General features: G+C 42.5%; 8 protein-coding genes and 1 non-coding gene across 9 annotated transcripts; all 9 read left to right on the forward strand.

Annotated features, from left to right (window-relative positions):
• Positions 1-25: 25 nt before the first annotated feature.
• LOC145706461 (uncharacterized) lies at positions 26-2,927 on the forward strand. The gene is made up of 2 exons (XM_081783873.1): positions 26-438; positions 1,108-2,927. Exon 2 carries the CDS (start codon positions 1,968-1,970, stop codon positions 2,754-2,756), a length of 789 nt encoding a protein of 262 aa, XP_081639999.1. The 5' UTR covers positions 26-438; positions 1,108-1,967; the 3' UTR covers positions 2,757-2,927.
• On the forward strand, positions 2,820-2,893 carry TRNAM-CAU (transfer RNA methionine (anticodon CAU)). The gene has a single exon. It is a non-coding gene; the product is annotated as a tRNA-Met (tRNA).
• Positions 2,928-2,947: 20 nt separating the features above from the next.
• LOC145706511 (BBSome complex member BBS7-like) lies at positions 2,948-4,014 on the forward strand. Its single transcript, XM_081783930.1, has 6 exons — positions 2,948-3,070; positions 3,113-3,179; positions 3,247-3,478; positions 3,522-3,613; positions 3,655-3,749; positions 3,792-4,014. The coding sequence occupies exons 3-6, from the start codon at positions 3,308-3,310 to the stop codon at positions 3,962-3,964; spliced, it is 531 nt and encodes a 176-aa protein (XP_081640056.1). The 5' UTR covers positions 2,948-3,070; positions 3,113-3,179; positions 3,247-3,307; the 3' UTR covers positions 3,965-4,014.
• Positions 4,015-4,316: 302 nt separating this feature from the next.
• LOC145695248 (polyribonucleotide 5'-hydroxyl-kinase Clp1-like) lies at positions 4,317-6,257 on the forward strand. The gene is made up of 8 exons (XM_081772249.1): positions 4,317-4,494; positions 4,595-4,669; positions 4,712-4,784; positions 4,829-5,040; positions 5,084-5,273; positions 5,313-5,626; positions 5,668-5,995; positions 6,057-6,257. The coding sequence occupies exons 1-8, from the start codon at positions 4,453-4,455 to the stop codon at positions 6,161-6,163; spliced, it is 1,341 nt and encodes a 446-aa protein (XP_081628375.1). The 5' UTR covers positions 4,317-4,452; the 3' UTR covers positions 6,164-6,257.
• Positions 6,258-6,266: 9 nt separating this feature from the next.
• On the forward strand, positions 6,267-6,695 carry LOC145695255 (uncharacterized). The gene is made up of 2 exons (XM_081772255.1): positions 6,267-6,457; positions 6,499-6,695. The coding sequence occupies exons 1-2, from the start codon at positions 6,289-6,291 to the stop codon at positions 6,600-6,602; spliced, it is 273 nt and encodes a 90-aa protein (XP_081628381.1). The 5' UTR covers positions 6,267-6,288; the 3' UTR covers positions 6,603-6,695.
• On the forward strand, positions 6,663-7,368 carry LOC145695254 (small integral membrane protein 8-like). Its single transcript, XM_081772254.1, has 3 exons — positions 6,663-6,805; positions 6,848-7,011; positions 7,058-7,368. The coding sequence occupies exons 1-3, from the start codon at positions 6,721-6,723 to the stop codon at positions 7,145-7,147; spliced, it is 339 nt and encodes a 112-aa protein (XP_081628380.1). The 5' UTR covers positions 6,663-6,720; the 3' UTR covers positions 7,148-7,368.
• Positions 7,220-8,287, forward strand: LOC145695253 (uncharacterized). Its single transcript, XM_081772253.1, has 5 exons — positions 7,220-7,367; positions 7,411-7,488; positions 7,536-7,679; positions 7,726-7,951; positions 7,997-8,287. The coding sequence occupies exons 1-5, from the start codon at positions 7,251-7,253 to the stop codon at positions 8,053-8,055; spliced, it is 624 nt and encodes a 207-aa protein (XP_081628379.1). The 5' UTR covers positions 7,220-7,250; the 3' UTR covers positions 8,056-8,287.
• A 14-nt stretch (positions 8,288-8,301) lies between these two features.
• Positions 8,302-10,725, forward strand: LOC145695247 (uncharacterized). The gene is made up of 8 exons (XM_081772248.1): positions 8,302-8,640; positions 8,681-8,915; positions 8,961-9,286; positions 9,329-9,636; positions 9,679-10,150; positions 10,190-10,261; positions 10,314-10,418; positions 10,461-10,725. Exons 1-8 carry the CDS (start codon positions 8,347-8,349, stop codon positions 10,569-10,571), a joined length of 1,923 nt encoding a protein of 640 aa, XP_081628374.1. The 5' UTR covers positions 8,302-8,346; the 3' UTR covers positions 10,572-10,725.
• A 91-nt stretch (positions 10,726-10,816) lies between these two features.
• On the forward strand, positions 10,817-12,651 carry LOC145695249 (uncharacterized). The gene is made up of 6 exons (XM_081772250.1): positions 10,817-11,097; positions 11,241-11,501; positions 11,547-11,663; positions 11,916-12,049; positions 12,115-12,352; positions 12,397-12,651. Exons 1-6 carry the CDS (start codon positions 10,998-11,000, stop codon positions 12,510-12,512), a joined length of 966 nt encoding a protein of 321 aa, XP_081628376.1. The 5' UTR covers positions 10,817-10,997; the 3' UTR covers positions 12,513-12,651.
• The last annotated feature ends 1 nt before the right edge of the window (position 12,652 follows it).

Raw genomic sequence — 12,652 nt, forward strand, 5'->3', positions numbered from 1 at the left:
GCGATTTGAATTTTGTTCTACTTCCATACAGCTGGCGATTTCAACCCTTTTCCATGGTCCGTTTCGCGATTGAAATAACTCATTCTTGAGCCCGATATCTGAGCTTTCCGATGGTGACAGTTTTGACAGAACATTTTCGACTCAAAATGATGGAATTTCGAGTCAAATGAAGACCGAAAAAATCTTCTAGACATGATTTCTAGACAGACTTTTCTTCGGAGGAAAATCGGCTCCGCCCTGGAGCGAGAAAATTTGCAATGAAGACATCTGATTGGCCCGCTTCTTTCCACGGAGTGAACGCACTCGCCGTCCGGCTAGAGAGCGAACGCCGACGGAAAATGCTTGAGACGCCGTATCACAGAAATGATATTTTGAAAACGAGCAGGATTTTGAAGGCGCAGACGCTCGATGGTCATCTTGCTGTGTTGACGAGAGAAAGTAAGTACAGAATCGCATGGTCATTTTTTATTCAAATTGTTCAGCATTTTTTTTTAAAGACAAAAATGCGTTTTGGTTCATTTTCTAATCAATTTATTTGTTTCAGTATATTTTCAATATTCGGAATATACCTTTATCTTAGATGATGGCTCAACGAGTGTTGCCTCATTTTCAATACTGCCCCTCAGAATCGGACCATCCCCTTTTATAGCTTGAAAATTGATACGAATCTAAGATCAAAACAGTTATTTACTTGCCTACTTCATGGCCTCAATTTTCCATCAGGGGAATGAACCAAACACTTGCTTCCAAACGGTTTCGTGAAATCTATAAATTATTTAATGAATTATTAATTTTTTATTCGAGAAAGATATTAGAACCCAGAAATAATTGAGGGAATTGCTTCGGCATTTTCATTTTATCTCCATAATCATTTGATGATACCAGGTAGAGTTGACACATTTAAAAATCTTTTTCGTACATTGTTTTCTTAGAAAGTCAAAAAGTTTTCATTTTTTTGGTGTGCCCAATCTTAGCAAGAGTCCCCTTTTTATACCGGCCTTAATGATAAACATCAAACCCAAACCAAACCACTACAGTAAATTTTACGGCCTCAAAGAGGTCGTATCTATCAAAGGAATGAACAAAAAAAAAACAAATTCTCTTCAGATTTCCTGATCATCTTCGCCGCAAAATACGGAAGCGTTCCGGAGCTCCGCGAAGTCTTCAGAAAGAAATTCAATCATGCGGTCGACTTCGCCGCCTTCGAATCCGACTACATCATCGTGCTCAACTCCCAAGAACCGCACATCTCCCTCGTCCAGATTTTCAAAGAAAAAGTGATTTTCGAAGGAAACTGCAACTGCCAAGAACCAAGTCGAATTTACAATCTTCACGGGCGATTCGCCGTCATCGACAATACCAACTCAGTTTTCATCTGCGAACTGGCGAAGAAGAATATCAAGAATATCATCACGCTTGAAAATCGAATCCCAGTCGAGTGTATTCAAACCGTTTCAAAGAACAGCTTTATTATTTCGCTTAAAAATGGATTGGTTCATTTGTATCACGAGCACAAGAGCGAAGAGTTTATTAAAGGAGGGGTCAATATCGAAAATATTAGAGTTCAAAAATAATCCATTTGATAAGATACATTAATTGGGCGGAAGTTGGCTCTTGGAAAGTCTTTTGCTTAGGGAGGATGGAAAACATGAAACAATAAAAAAAGTTGAAAAATATTTTTTATTGTTTTATTTTGTTCATTTTCGCTTCATATTAGAAATGATGTTCTCTTGATTGTGAGAATTCTTTTAATACATCGTAATTCCGGAACATCTGCTATTTGTCCAAAGCTGGTGAACAGATCTACACAGGTTAGCTAAGTCAACTTTTAAGCCTTTGATCCATCTTTGTTTGGTGTTGAAGATCTAATGATAAGGAACACCATGGAAAAATATAGTTGAAAAAAAACGCCTGAGCATCTCATCCCCTAAGACCTCAAATAAGAATCCTGCGAATTTCCCTCTGCCATGAAAAAGTTCCAACTGTACAACCCCCTCGACTGCCGCTACGCCTTCGCCTGTGCCGACGGAAAAATCTATCCGGGCAAGATCATCGTCTCCGATAAACTCACCTTCTCCTACGAAAAAGACTCGCCCCTCATCTTCGGGGAACACTGCGAACAAGGAGTGCAGCAATTTGTCTTCGCTGATTTCAACGGAGACAGCGAGAACGAGATCGCGGTACTGCGCGACGACTACAACATTCAAATCTGGCAGATTTGGCAAAACGAGCCGGTTCTTTCTTTCTCCAGTACGGCGAAAGACAATCACGATTTCGGCTCCGTAGCGTTGATTTATTCGCCTCCGAGGAAGCGCAGATCGCATTTGATAGTCGTTGCCACTTCCGGGTGGATCTTCTTTCTTGGAACTGAAAAAGAAAAGGCCAAACCCAATTCTGAAGAAATCTACAATGAAGTGATCGAAGAAGTCACGAAGGTTCAAACTGCTATTGATCGAAAACAAACGTCGCAGAACGAGTGGATCATCCCGCCAAAGATCAACTGTCTCATGGAGATGAAGACTGTTGCCAGCTTGGCGCTCAAGAATCTCATCGTCGAGTGCGAAACGCCGATCGAAATGGTTCAAATTTGTTCAACGACGAGGGTGGAAGTGGTCGAGGATAAAAGTGGAAATGCCTTGTCGAACCAAGCAGTGATTACTGTCAATGACAGGCCTGGGCACGAGTGGCCGATGAGCATTTTATTCAGGTGCCAGGAAAAAGTCAAAGAAAAAGAACTAAAAATTGACCTCGACTGACCTCAAATGACCCCGGTACTGTCCTTATCGGACATAGTTCCATCAGGAAGGGTAGCAGACGGAGCCTTCTTGGCGCAGTTGGTTAGCGCGTCAGTCTCATAATCTGAAGGTCGTGAGTTCGAGCCTCACAGAGGGCATCCTACTTTTGCTTTTCTAGAATTATTCATCCCTTTTTGACTTTTAAAAGGCAGGAACTAACCGGTTGGACATCAAACTCCGGCCAATTGAGGGCAAATCTGGCGATATTGAAGTCTTCTGCTTTCCATACTTGACGATCAACAAGATTATCTTGAAGGAATCCTTTCATTTGCCAGGTTTGATATCGAAAAAAGGGTTTCTTTGATGAGTGTTTGAAGCACTGAGTCTTCATTCTCCCGTGGCGAGTCTTGAAGATGTTGGTCAGTACAGTGAGCTGAAGGTTACAGGGGCCGGTTCACTAGGATTCTGAGAGTTCAATCGACTCTTGATTACAATTTTTGAACCGAATAATAGGATCGTTCAGCGCGAATATTATCACAAGTTGGCTAAATGACATCTTCATCGATCTTCCAATGGACACAAATTCAATGTCAAGATTCATCTGCTACCGAAATTACCAAACAGGCAGTTGGCTGAGAGTTGGTTGGGCCGCTGGAGAAGCGCATGTTCACTCAAATAATCCGACAGTTTTGCAGATTTGTAAACAAGTTTTGCTCCAACATGCGTATGACTGTAGCCAAGAGGTACTTGATTCAAGTTCAGAAGATACACTTCCTCAATTTTCAGGTGGATGTTCAAGCAAGCTTATCAGAAGTTTCAACGAAAGAACTAGTCGAACAGATTCTTCGCAAGTTTCAAGAGCATAAAGAATACATCAAGTAAACCGTTCTCAATAATTCCAGCGCTAAAACCTTATCAGAAACGCCGATATTGTCGGCATTCTCCGCGATATAACGCTGCTTGATGACAACAAGGACTCGATCCCGCAGAAATATAGAAGCATGCTTGCAAAAGGTACCCTCTTCCATCCCTTTCAAAATCACGAGAAAATCGTAGGAGTGAAAAATGCAGAGTTAGATGCAAATCTTTACGAAACCCTTTCTGCTGTTATTCTTGATCTTTTCATCGATCAAGAAAAGCTTGCCGGAAGACCTGGAGTGGAGAAAGCGAAGGATATTGCCGAGAGTTTGAAAGACTTGGAATTTGATGAAGTGTTAAAGTTCTTTTAGTTGATGTTTATATGTTTCTATTTTTATACTGCAATAAACGACTATCTTCGTAATAACGATCAACTGAAGTTTGCTTGAGAATTAAAATTTCAATATTAACTTGAGTTTGAATTTGATAAAATTTGAACAAGGTGGGAATATAAACTCTCCGAGGCTTTCGGAAAACTAAAATACTTCCATAATATTTGCCATTATCTCGGGATACCGAGCGGTTTACACTCTACTAAAATTATATAAAGTCGAAAAAATGATTAGAGTTACGGTTCTCCGAAAAATCAAAATTTTTGTCGAAGAAAGCGTCCCGCGTAGGTGAGCGCAGTCTGAAGAGCGGCGGGATCGACCAATCGAGGCTCTTGTTTTACTTTTTTCGAGCGCGGACGCTTTAGCGTAAAATTTTTCCCTTCCAAAAAGAAATACGAACTTGAAATTTACGGTATTAGAGACTGCATCGAAGAGAGTTATCAGAAGATACCCGTTGAAAGAGAAGAATGGCGCCGGTGATTCAGCCGACCGGGGACTCCAAATTTGAGGTACGAAATTGATGAAAATTACGTAACTTTAATTATGAAGTAAACTCACAGAAAGATGTTTTTCGAATTTCTCTAGAATACCACATATTTGCTCATTCAGAACTCTGTCGACAAAACCTGTAAAGAAGATTACGCGCTACATCCAGAACAAGAACTCAGATTCGAAGTCGAAAAGGTCAGTTTCAGAAAAATCATCCTCTCCTCAAAAATCATATAGGGAGAGTACTGTAAAATAGAAGTGCTTGATGGAAACGCAGAACTCTTTGGGACCGAACTCATAAAACAAAAACGTAAGAAACTCTTCCCCTCTTTCTCGTCTTCAACGAAATTATAGCGTACTACTTCAACGGCGGAAAAGGATATGGGATCTTTACATGGAGCAGTTGCAAAGTTCGAATCACCGGAAAGACAGAATCTGCTTACATTTCGAAGGATACGCCGATGGTGCAATACGTCAACATTGCATTTGCGATTGAAGGGTTGAGAAAACAAGCTGAAGCGAGGGAGAATCAAGTCGACAACCAGGGAACAGCTCTTGATTCTAGGGTAAGTCGAATGACTTTTGATCGTTTTCTAATTGAAATTTTAGGGACCAAGAGTGATGGTCGTTGGAGGAACGGATGTAGGAAAAACAACACTGTGTCGATTGCTGCTGAATTACGGCGTTAGGCTTGGAAGACGACCAGTGTTCATCGACTTAGATGTTGGTCAACAGAGCATCGGAATTCCAGGAACCATTGGGGCCCTCATGGTCGAGCGCCCGGCCGATCCTGTCGAAGGTAAACGTCTTACCAGCCACCAGTACTGATGATCTTTAGGTTTCGATATGAAAGCACCAATCGTCTACCACTTCGGGCACACAACGCCCAACGCAAACATGAAGCTCTACACAACTCTGATCACTCGAATCCAAGACTTATACAACACAAAATGCTTATACAATCAAAAGGTCCACCACTCCGGCTGTATCATCAACACATGCGGCTGGGTGAATAGAAAAGGATACGACACACTGCTGGAAACGGCGAAAACTTTTGAGGCTGATGTCGTTTTGTGTTTGGACGCGGAGAGGCTTTATCAAGATTTAGTCAGGGATCTCCCGGACTTTGTTAACATCATGCTCCTCAGAAAGGTACCTTTTTCATTTCATCACTTTTCTGAACCCTTCCCTAGTCTCCAGGAGTCCTTACTAGATCAAAAGAACAGCGCCGTGACGCCCGGGAAGCTCTTATTCGCGAATACTACGACGGCCCTCGTGGCCAATTCTACCCTCATTCGTTTGATGTTCCCTTTGACAACATCGAAATCTTCAAAATTGGTACTCCAAGTCTCCCGAACAGCGCTCTGCCGATCGGAACAACTTTGGCGGATACAGAGACAAAGCTGGTCGCAGTTCAACCTTCCCCAGATATCATGAATCATATCCTCGCGGTTTCAAGAGCTGAGACGTTTGAGGAAGAGTTAACTGAAACGAATGTTTCCGGATTTGTTGTTGTAAAAGGTTTGTACTATTCCAAAAGAATTTCCCATCTCAAATGGACCATTTGACAAAATGTTTTTAGCTGTTGATGAAGAACGACGAATTATGACTGTAAAAAGCCCGGCGCCGCATCCGCTCATTGGCCGTTACTTGCTTCTTTCAACGCTCAGATACATGGATCAACTTTAATTTTACTAGAAAATTATTTGTCCTTCATTTTCATTATTGAAAATTATCAAGTTTAACTGCCTGAAAATCTCTCAACAAGGATAACATTTATCGACGCTCTCAACTGATCATTTCCACAATTCAGAATGGCGGACCAGATGCAAGCAATCCAGGCGATCCAGCAACTTGCTGCTCAAGATCCAGAAATTCAAAAGCTCCAGGCTCAGGCACAATTCAAGAGTGTGATTCACGGACATACCGATCGATGCTGGGAGAAGTGCAACTTGGGAAAGGAAGCCACCCAATCCTCTCTTTGTAAGTTGCCTTAATTCTTTCAGAGCTTTATTTTTTTGTAGCCGGTCGAGCAAAATCCTGCCTTGACAACTGCGTCCGAAACTTCTTCACCTGCGAGGGAGCTGTGAATGAAGTCATGCAGAAAATGATGTCTGGCAACAACTAGGAAAGAATGACTACGAACCCGATAAATTATGAACTTCCCTCGATCGTATATTAATTCGCTGATTGATTGGATGAATTGAGACTTCATCGCCGATTTCAACTTGTTTATCAACTCTAGAATGGGCGCCAGGATGAGTAGAGGAGTCGGCAAAGTTCCGAAAGAAACACCAAAGGCTCCGACTGCTCCAAAGCAGAAATTACCAGGTTCGAAATGCTCCTGTGTCCGATTCCTAACAAACGTTTCAGAATATGTCCCTGGCGAAGGCATCCGCTCGCTAGATACGTCAGCTGGCTTCCGGACCCTCAATTTCGAACTTTACGTCAAGGCAAACAAACCAATCATGGCATTCGGTATTGCCACAATGTCCATTATCACACTCTATTTTGCCTACATGAAAGCGACAACAGAGGTTTAATCTCTTCGCTCTCAAACACCTTACTAATCAGTCTTCCCAGAACAAAACTCTCGACGCTGAATACGATAAACTCTATGGCGAAGGTGCTGCGAATTATATGCGAACGCGGAAAGTGAATAGTTGGGACTAAACTTCGAAAAAGAACTTGCCAGTTACTTCTCCTTTACCTCGCTCTACATTCTGTTAATATTTAATTTATTCAAATATCCATTTCAACCCCGTTTTTTGCTAGAATGGCTGCAGTTCAACCCTGGCACCGAGTTCTCCGATACGGCGCTCTCGCCCTTGGTGTCTACCACGGCAAGTATGCCTACGACCAACTCGCCGTTATCCGAGCTAACGAGCGAAAGGTAAGCCCTTCGTTTCGCCTCTAGATTTTATCTCCTTCTTTAGGAAGAAATCGAAGTCGCCAAGGCTTACATGGAGCAGACTCACATCGCCAACAAGCTCGTCGAGGAAGAAGGCAAGCGAGTAAGTCCTAGAATGACCGATCATTTGTTCAAAAAGCCATCTTTTAGGACTCCTACCTTTTCGGTACCAAGCTCCCAGAAGCTCCCAACGCCGCTCCATACAACGCCACCAACGACATCCTTCTCACCCTCGAAGGCCCTAACAAGCTCCACCCCCACCTCCAGGCCCTCTGGGAAGCCAACAAGGACAAGGTACGATCCTCTTTTTCACTAGATCCTTGATAATAATTTCCCCTAGGCTCCCTTCGGCAACCACATCACCAACGGCAAGAAGGATCTCTTCCCCGGACCCCAGCAGTACATCGCTTCTCTCCCAACTCCCCTCATGGGCCGAGCTCGATCCTCCTTCGACAACCAGGTCCTCACCCTCAACTTCCTCATCGAAGTCAACAAGAAGCTCGGTATCGACACCTCCAAGGTCGAGAACATCGTCTTCCCCAACATCGTCCGAGACGAGAACAACGGTATAACATAAAATTTCATCAACAATCGTCTCATCCGCTTTTTAGTCGTCAAGGTTGTCGGTGGCACTGCTGCTCCCGCTTGCGCCTGGACCTCTACTTTGTAAACTGTTCACTGGAGAAACTGCGCTCAAGTCTAGACAGCTGATCATATGAAAATTCATATGATCTGCTTGTCTAAAATTATCCAACATGTTCATGTCTGAGTTCCGTTCGAATTCTGTTACAATTAGGCCACTACTCTAATTACTGTAACTCCCCAGTAAACAACATATTTATTGCAAGTTTAATCTTGTTCAAGAAAATTAAGAAATTCCCGAAAATTCAATAAAAGAAAAAGCTAAAAACGAGTGGTTTTCAGATAATTTAAATCGCAGTTAATTGCAGATTATGCAAATATGTGGGCAGAAGCGAGAAAGCATGAGAAAAAGATTCGAGGGATCGTTATTGACTTGAAAAAACGAGCAGAGAGGAGGAAGGCGTATTATGAGGCGATCAAGGATGATCCAGTGTCTTATTTGCGGATTCATGGTCAGTCGATGAAGGTGCATCTTGATCCGAAGATTTCGGAGCAGGCGAATGCTTGTATGATGCCCTGGCCAGGCTCTACTGAGGAAGATGACGAGAAAAAAGACGAAATCGATAGGTTTGATGCCCGAGTTCATCTTGAAGCTATTCCTATCAAGAAAAAAGTAAACCCGTTAAAACAAACAGTAGCTAACTCAACTCTAGAACGACCAAAACTTCGATAACAAGCTCGAAAAAGACGTGTTATCAGAAGTGCAATACGAGCGATACAGAGAACTCATCCACAATGACTTTCGCGGTGTAGACCAGAAAATGGTCTTGTCAGAAATTGCTGCGGAAGAGAGTTTTGAAAAAATGGCTAAGAAGCTTGATAAAAAACGCGAACAGAGGGCGGCAATAAATGTACAATACAATCAAGGGGATAAAAGTAAACCAAAAGGTAAGAAGAAAAACTATCACTAGAGAGTTATCTTTCGCTTCTTAGATGGTTCTGATTCGGACGACTCTGGTTCCGATAGTGATCCTGGAATCGCCTTATTAGAGGATGTCATGAATCCGACCCTTTTATCGAGCCATGATCAGAGCTCAGTCGACAACAGAGCGATGGATTTCGGTATTGCCCCCGGAATGTTCATCCGCTACCTCAGAAATGACAGACTCTTTCTCGACAGCAAACGACAGAAGCAAAAAGAAGACATTGAACACGCAATGTCAGGCGAGAAAAAGTCGAGAAGAGGAAAGCGAAAGAGGAGGGACAAGAAACTCAAATCGATTATCATTTCCGAATTGCCGAGTTTTTCCCAACAAAACGTGAGCGTTTTTGACTTTTCGAGATCTTTATTTATGTTTCAGAATATGGAGCTAGAGGAAGGAGAAATGTCAGACTCATCGTCCGATTCTTCAGAAGAAGACAACGAAGGAGAGGTTCAAAAGATCACATCTTTCGGCGGCTCTTCGGAAGACGAAGCGCAGGAAATGAAGGAAATGAACAAGGCGAAGAAGAAAGCGAGGAAGAAACGAGAAAAAGAACGCGAAAAGGAGCGACAGAGAAGAAAGGAGGAGGAGCGCGAAAGACGGAAAAGAAGATCAAGGAGTAGATCGAGATCGCCAAGAAGAAGAAGACGTAGGTCACGCTCAAGATCAAGAAGCAGATCCAGAAGGTAAAAAAAATCGAAACTGGCAGTTGTTTATTTAATATTTAGTTATGAGAGAAGACGGAAGCGAAGCAGAAGTCATGATCGTCGCCGTCGAGATCGATCTAGAAGCCGGGATCGATCAAGAAGTCGCGATCGCCGCCGTAGAAGATCACGATCCCGATCTCGTTCCGCCTCTCGAGAGCGTAAACGATCAAGACATCAAGAAAAGCCAGATCGAAAGCGGACAAAGACTCGTTCCCAGAGTCCCGTTCCTTCTCCGCCACCGCGGGCGAGAACTCCGCCGACGCCGAAAAGAAAATACAGTTCTCCTTCGTCCAGCTCTTCCTCCTCGTCTGACTCTTCAGACAGCGATGATGGTGTTCGACGACCGGGACAAGCTCCAGGTCGAGTAAGAATCGGTCCAGTGACACCAGCGATGTTCAAGGGCCCTGCTAGACCAGTTCAAGCCATGTCTCAAGCGGAAAGAATCAAGATGATGATCAAGAATCGACTGGAAACAACTCACGAAACAGAAAAGGTAAGATTCGATTTTTCATTGAAACAAGTTTGTTCTCAGGTGACCCGAGTTCTGAAAAAGGAAGAAGCTGAGGAGCAAAAACTCGAGCGTCAACGAGAGTGGCGTCGGCAGGTAATTAAAAAGCAATTGAAGATAAGAGCGCTTTGATATCGCTTCTTTCTAGCTTCGAAAACAGAAGGAACGTGGCCACATTGATGTCGATGTAGACAAGTTTACGAACGAGCAAATGGAGCGAATGATCTTTCACAAAGACTACAACCCTCTCAAGGTTTGCTTTTTATGAAGAATCCCGTGTAATATTTTTCTGTAGAAACGAGAGGACGATGAAGGCGACGGAGCCGAATCCATGTCCGATGATGAATCCGCCGCCGAAGCAGCCAAACGACGTGCAGAACTACGAGCTCGTTTCAACGCTGCCTAAATTTTCTCAATTCTATCACTGCTATTGTCGAATTCTTAGGTTCAAATTTTCTGCCATTTCAAAATTCATATTTCAAAATAAACAAACAGCGATTTCTCCCATAATAAACGGCGAACTTGAGCAAAGTGGCTATTCTTGGTTATCTTTTTATTTCTGTTGATGCAGGGCAAGTTCCGTTAATAACAATAATAACCCGCGCATCAATATCCACTTGAAGATTATGCTTATTATAACTATTCAACAGTTATTACTTTAGATTACGGCAGATATCATGGTGTCGTCTTGAGGAGCAGGCACTTGTGAAATCTGATTGGACTCGCGAAATTGTAAAAGTTGTTCGATTTTCACTGTTGGATATTCAAACAGTGGCGTTGAGTTCGGAGAGTATAAAACGTGTGCCACATTTACCTTCACGAAGAACAGGAAATGAGTTTTTTCGCTTTAAATCGAGCTCTTTCTGCGTTGGGAGTAGGAGCAGTACTTTATAGAAGGAGAATGAAGAGGGATGATGTTGAAGCTAAATCAGGTTTTTATGAGAACATGTGATATCCAAAACAGCTTCTCCGTTATCGGGGATATGAATAGTGTGAACCTTAGAGTTTAAAATCAGTGTAGTAAGATTTATTATTTATAAAAAAATGACTATCTTCAAAAATTTCTGGTTTTTAGCTTGGTCTTTATCCGAATTTGAACTTCTCTCCCCAATCAACGGAATCTCCAAGTTCCCGACTTCTTCCTGGTCCGATTTCATCACATTCAAAAACAGCAATGGCGAATCAACCTCGCTTATCTGGCCCCATGCCGTTGCGAAAAACTACTCCGAAATCGCCATTTCTAATCTCTTCCGATACGCGCTGAAGCTAGACCCAAATATTTTGAAGTCCCCAGCTTGGCAAGGAAAGGGATTCTTTATGCGTTATCAGCAACTTGGTGAGCGTCAGCGAAAATTTCAGACTAAATGAACTTTTGCCCTAGAATTTACGCAAGAGTTTTACGATGCGCTCAGCTGCCCTAGAATTTTTCAATCACCAGATGCACCAACTTCAAATCTTCATGTCCATACGAATATTATTCAAGTCGGAAAATCTTCTGGTAAGCCTTGGTTAGGGTTAAGGTTGAAACTACGCCTTGAGATACTAGAAAATTTAACGATAAGACAAAATATAGTTTACTTTGCAGATTCTGGTTCGCATCATCAGAAGACGTTGGCGGCTTTTGCGGACTTTCAAAAGCCCGCTTGACAGACATTTCCGATAGTTTGGGACACTTACCATTTCCGCGCGACAACTTATTATTTATCGTGCGACTTGGCGTAAACATCCGTTTGACATTTTTTATCTTTAGCTGTTGCGGAGCAGCTGCTTGTCGTCGACGGGAAGCGAGTTGGAAAGAACTTGCAGCAGATAACCTGTATAGAACGTGGGAAGCCTGGGGCTGCTCCGTTGCCCGACGAGTTTTTGGAACTAGAATATATCAAGGCAGGGATAGAAAGTTGATTTTTGAGGCAGTATATTTACAATGACACAAATATATCCCGAAGTAGCCTTTACGAAAAGCTCCCAGACCGAATTTTCCAAGGACGTTTTTACCAGATCCGAAGTTAGAAGAAATCGGATCGTTGAAAATGGGTTGCTTTCAAAGTGACACTGATGAGAACTGCCACATGAATGAAAGTGTCTATTTGAGGATTTCTTTGGATGCGATTTTTCATTGTGAAAAATTGACGAAAAAGGATCTTCAAGTTGAAAAAGTTCAAGCTCTTTATCACAAAGAAATTCTAGGTAGGGACATTCTACAAGGATTCTTTTTACAACCATTAATTCAGCTGGTAAGAGTGTTGACGTAAAAGTATACCGCGGACCCGATGGGACTTATGTTACAAGCTTTACTGTTGATGGCAACTTCTCCTTCCAGAGCAAGATCAAAACGCGAAGAATTTAACGCTCTGTTCCAATACTAGTTCTTTCAAATTTTCAAAGTTCGAAATGCAAATGAGATTCTCAATACATTCTTTAACAAATATATTCGATGAAACAGGAGGCCACTCTTGAACTTGAGTGTCCGTTTCTATGAAGATGCTC

This window comes from Oikopleura dioica, chromosome 1 (assembly GCF_907165135.1).
Source record: "Oikopleura dioica chromosome 1, OKI2018_I68_1.0, whole genome shotgun sequence".
In the NCBI taxonomy this organism is placed as follows: domain Eukaryota; kingdom Metazoa; phylum Chordata; class Appendicularia; order Copelata; family Oikopleuridae; genus Oikopleura; species Oikopleura dioica.

What these genes read in the sequence shown, in the direction of transcription:
- LOC145706461 (XM_081783873.1), top strand. Translation starts at nt 1,968, where the DNA reads ATGAAAAAGTTCCAACTGTACAACCCCCTCGACTGCCGCTACGCCTTC.
- LOC145706511 (XM_081783930.1), top strand. Translation starts at nt 3,308, where the DNA reads ATGGACACAAATTCAATGTCAAGATTCATCTGCTACCGAAATTACCAA. An exon ending in GAGCATAAAGAATACATCAA is followed by an intron (nt 3,614 to 3,654) that starts GTAAACCGTTCT and finishes AAACCTTATCAG; the next exon opens with AAACGCCGATATTGTCGGCA. An exon ending in TAGAAGCATGCTTGCAAAAG is followed by an intron (nt 3,750 to 3,791) that starts GTACCCTCTTCC and finishes AGAAAATCGTAG; the next exon opens with GAGTGAAAAATGCAGAGTTA.
- LOC145695248 (XM_081772249.1), top strand. Translation starts at nt 4,453, where the DNA reads ATGGCGCCGGTGATTCAGCCGACCGGGGACTCCAAATTTGAG. An exon ending in CCGGGGACTCCAAATTTGAG is followed by an intron (nt 4,495 to 4,594) that starts GTACGAAATTGA and finishes TTGCTCATTCAG; the next exon opens with AACTCTGTCGACAAAACCTG. An exon ending in TCAGATTCGAAGTCGAAAAG is followed by an intron (nt 4,670 to 4,711) that starts GTCAGTTTCAGA and finishes AAAATCATATAG; the next exon opens with GGAGAGTACTGTAAAATAGA.
- LOC145695255 (XM_081772255.1), top strand. Translation starts at nt 6,289, where the DNA reads ATGGCGGACCAGATGCAAGCAATCCAGGCGATCCAGCAACTTGCTGCT. An exon ending in AGCCACCCAATCCTCTCTTT is followed by an intron (nt 6,458 to 6,498) that starts GTAAGTTGCCTT and finishes ATTTTTTTGTAG; the next exon opens with CCGGTCGAGCAAAATCCTGC.
- LOC145695254 (XM_081772254.1), top strand. Translation starts at nt 6,721, where the DNA reads ATGGGCGCCAGGATGAGTAGAGGAGTCGGCAAAGTTCCGAAAGAAACA. An exon ending in TCCAAAGCAGAAATTACCAG is followed by an intron (nt 6,806 to 6,847) that starts GTTCGAAATGCT and finishes CAAACGTTTCAG; the next exon opens with AATATGTCCCTGGCGAAGGC. An exon ending in ACATGAAAGCGACAACAGAG is followed by an intron (nt 7,012 to 7,057) that starts GTTTAATCTCTT and finishes CAGTCTTCCCAG; the next exon opens with AACAAAACTCTCGACGCTGA.
- LOC145695253 (XM_081772253.1), top strand. Translation starts at nt 7,251, where the DNA reads ATGGCTGCAGTTCAACCCTGGCACCGAGTTCTCCGATACGGCGCTCTC. An exon ending in TCGAGGAAGAAGGCAAGCGA is followed by an intron (nt 7,489 to 7,535) that starts GTAAGTCCTAGA and finishes GCCATCTTTTAG; the next exon opens with GACTCCTACCTTTTCGGTAC. An exon ending in CGTCCGAGACGAGAACAACG is followed by an intron (nt 7,952 to 7,996) that starts GTATAACATAAA and finishes TCCGCTTTTTAG; the next exon opens with TCGTCAAGGTTGTCGGTGGC.
- LOC145695247 (XM_081772248.1), top strand. Translation starts at nt 8,347, where the DNA reads ATGTGGGCAGAAGCGAGAAAGCATGAGAAAAAGATTCGAGGGATCGTT. An exon ending in CTATTCCTATCAAGAAAAAA is followed by an intron (nt 8,641 to 8,680) that starts GTAAACCCGTTA and finishes ACTCAACTCTAG; the next exon opens with AACGACCAAAACTTCGATAA. An exon ending in TCAAGAAGCAGATCCAGAAG is followed by an intron (nt 9,637 to 9,678) that starts GTAAAAAAAATC and finishes TTTAATATTTAG; the next exon opens with TTATGAGAGAAGACGGAAGC.
- LOC145695249 (XM_081772250.1), top strand. Translation starts at nt 10,998, where the DNA reads ATGAGTTTTTTCGCTTTAAATCGAGCTCTTTCTGCGTTGGGAGTAGGA. An exon ending in TCAAGTCGGAAAATCTTCTG is followed by an intron (nt 11,664 to 11,915) that starts GTAAGCCTTGGT and finishes TTTTATCTTTAG; the next exon opens with CTGTTGCGGAGCAGCTGCTT. An exon ending in TTATCACAAAGAAATTCTAG is followed by an intron (nt 12,353 to 12,396) that starts GTAGGGACATTC and finishes CCATTAATTCAG; the next exon opens with CTGGTAAGAGTGTTGACGTA.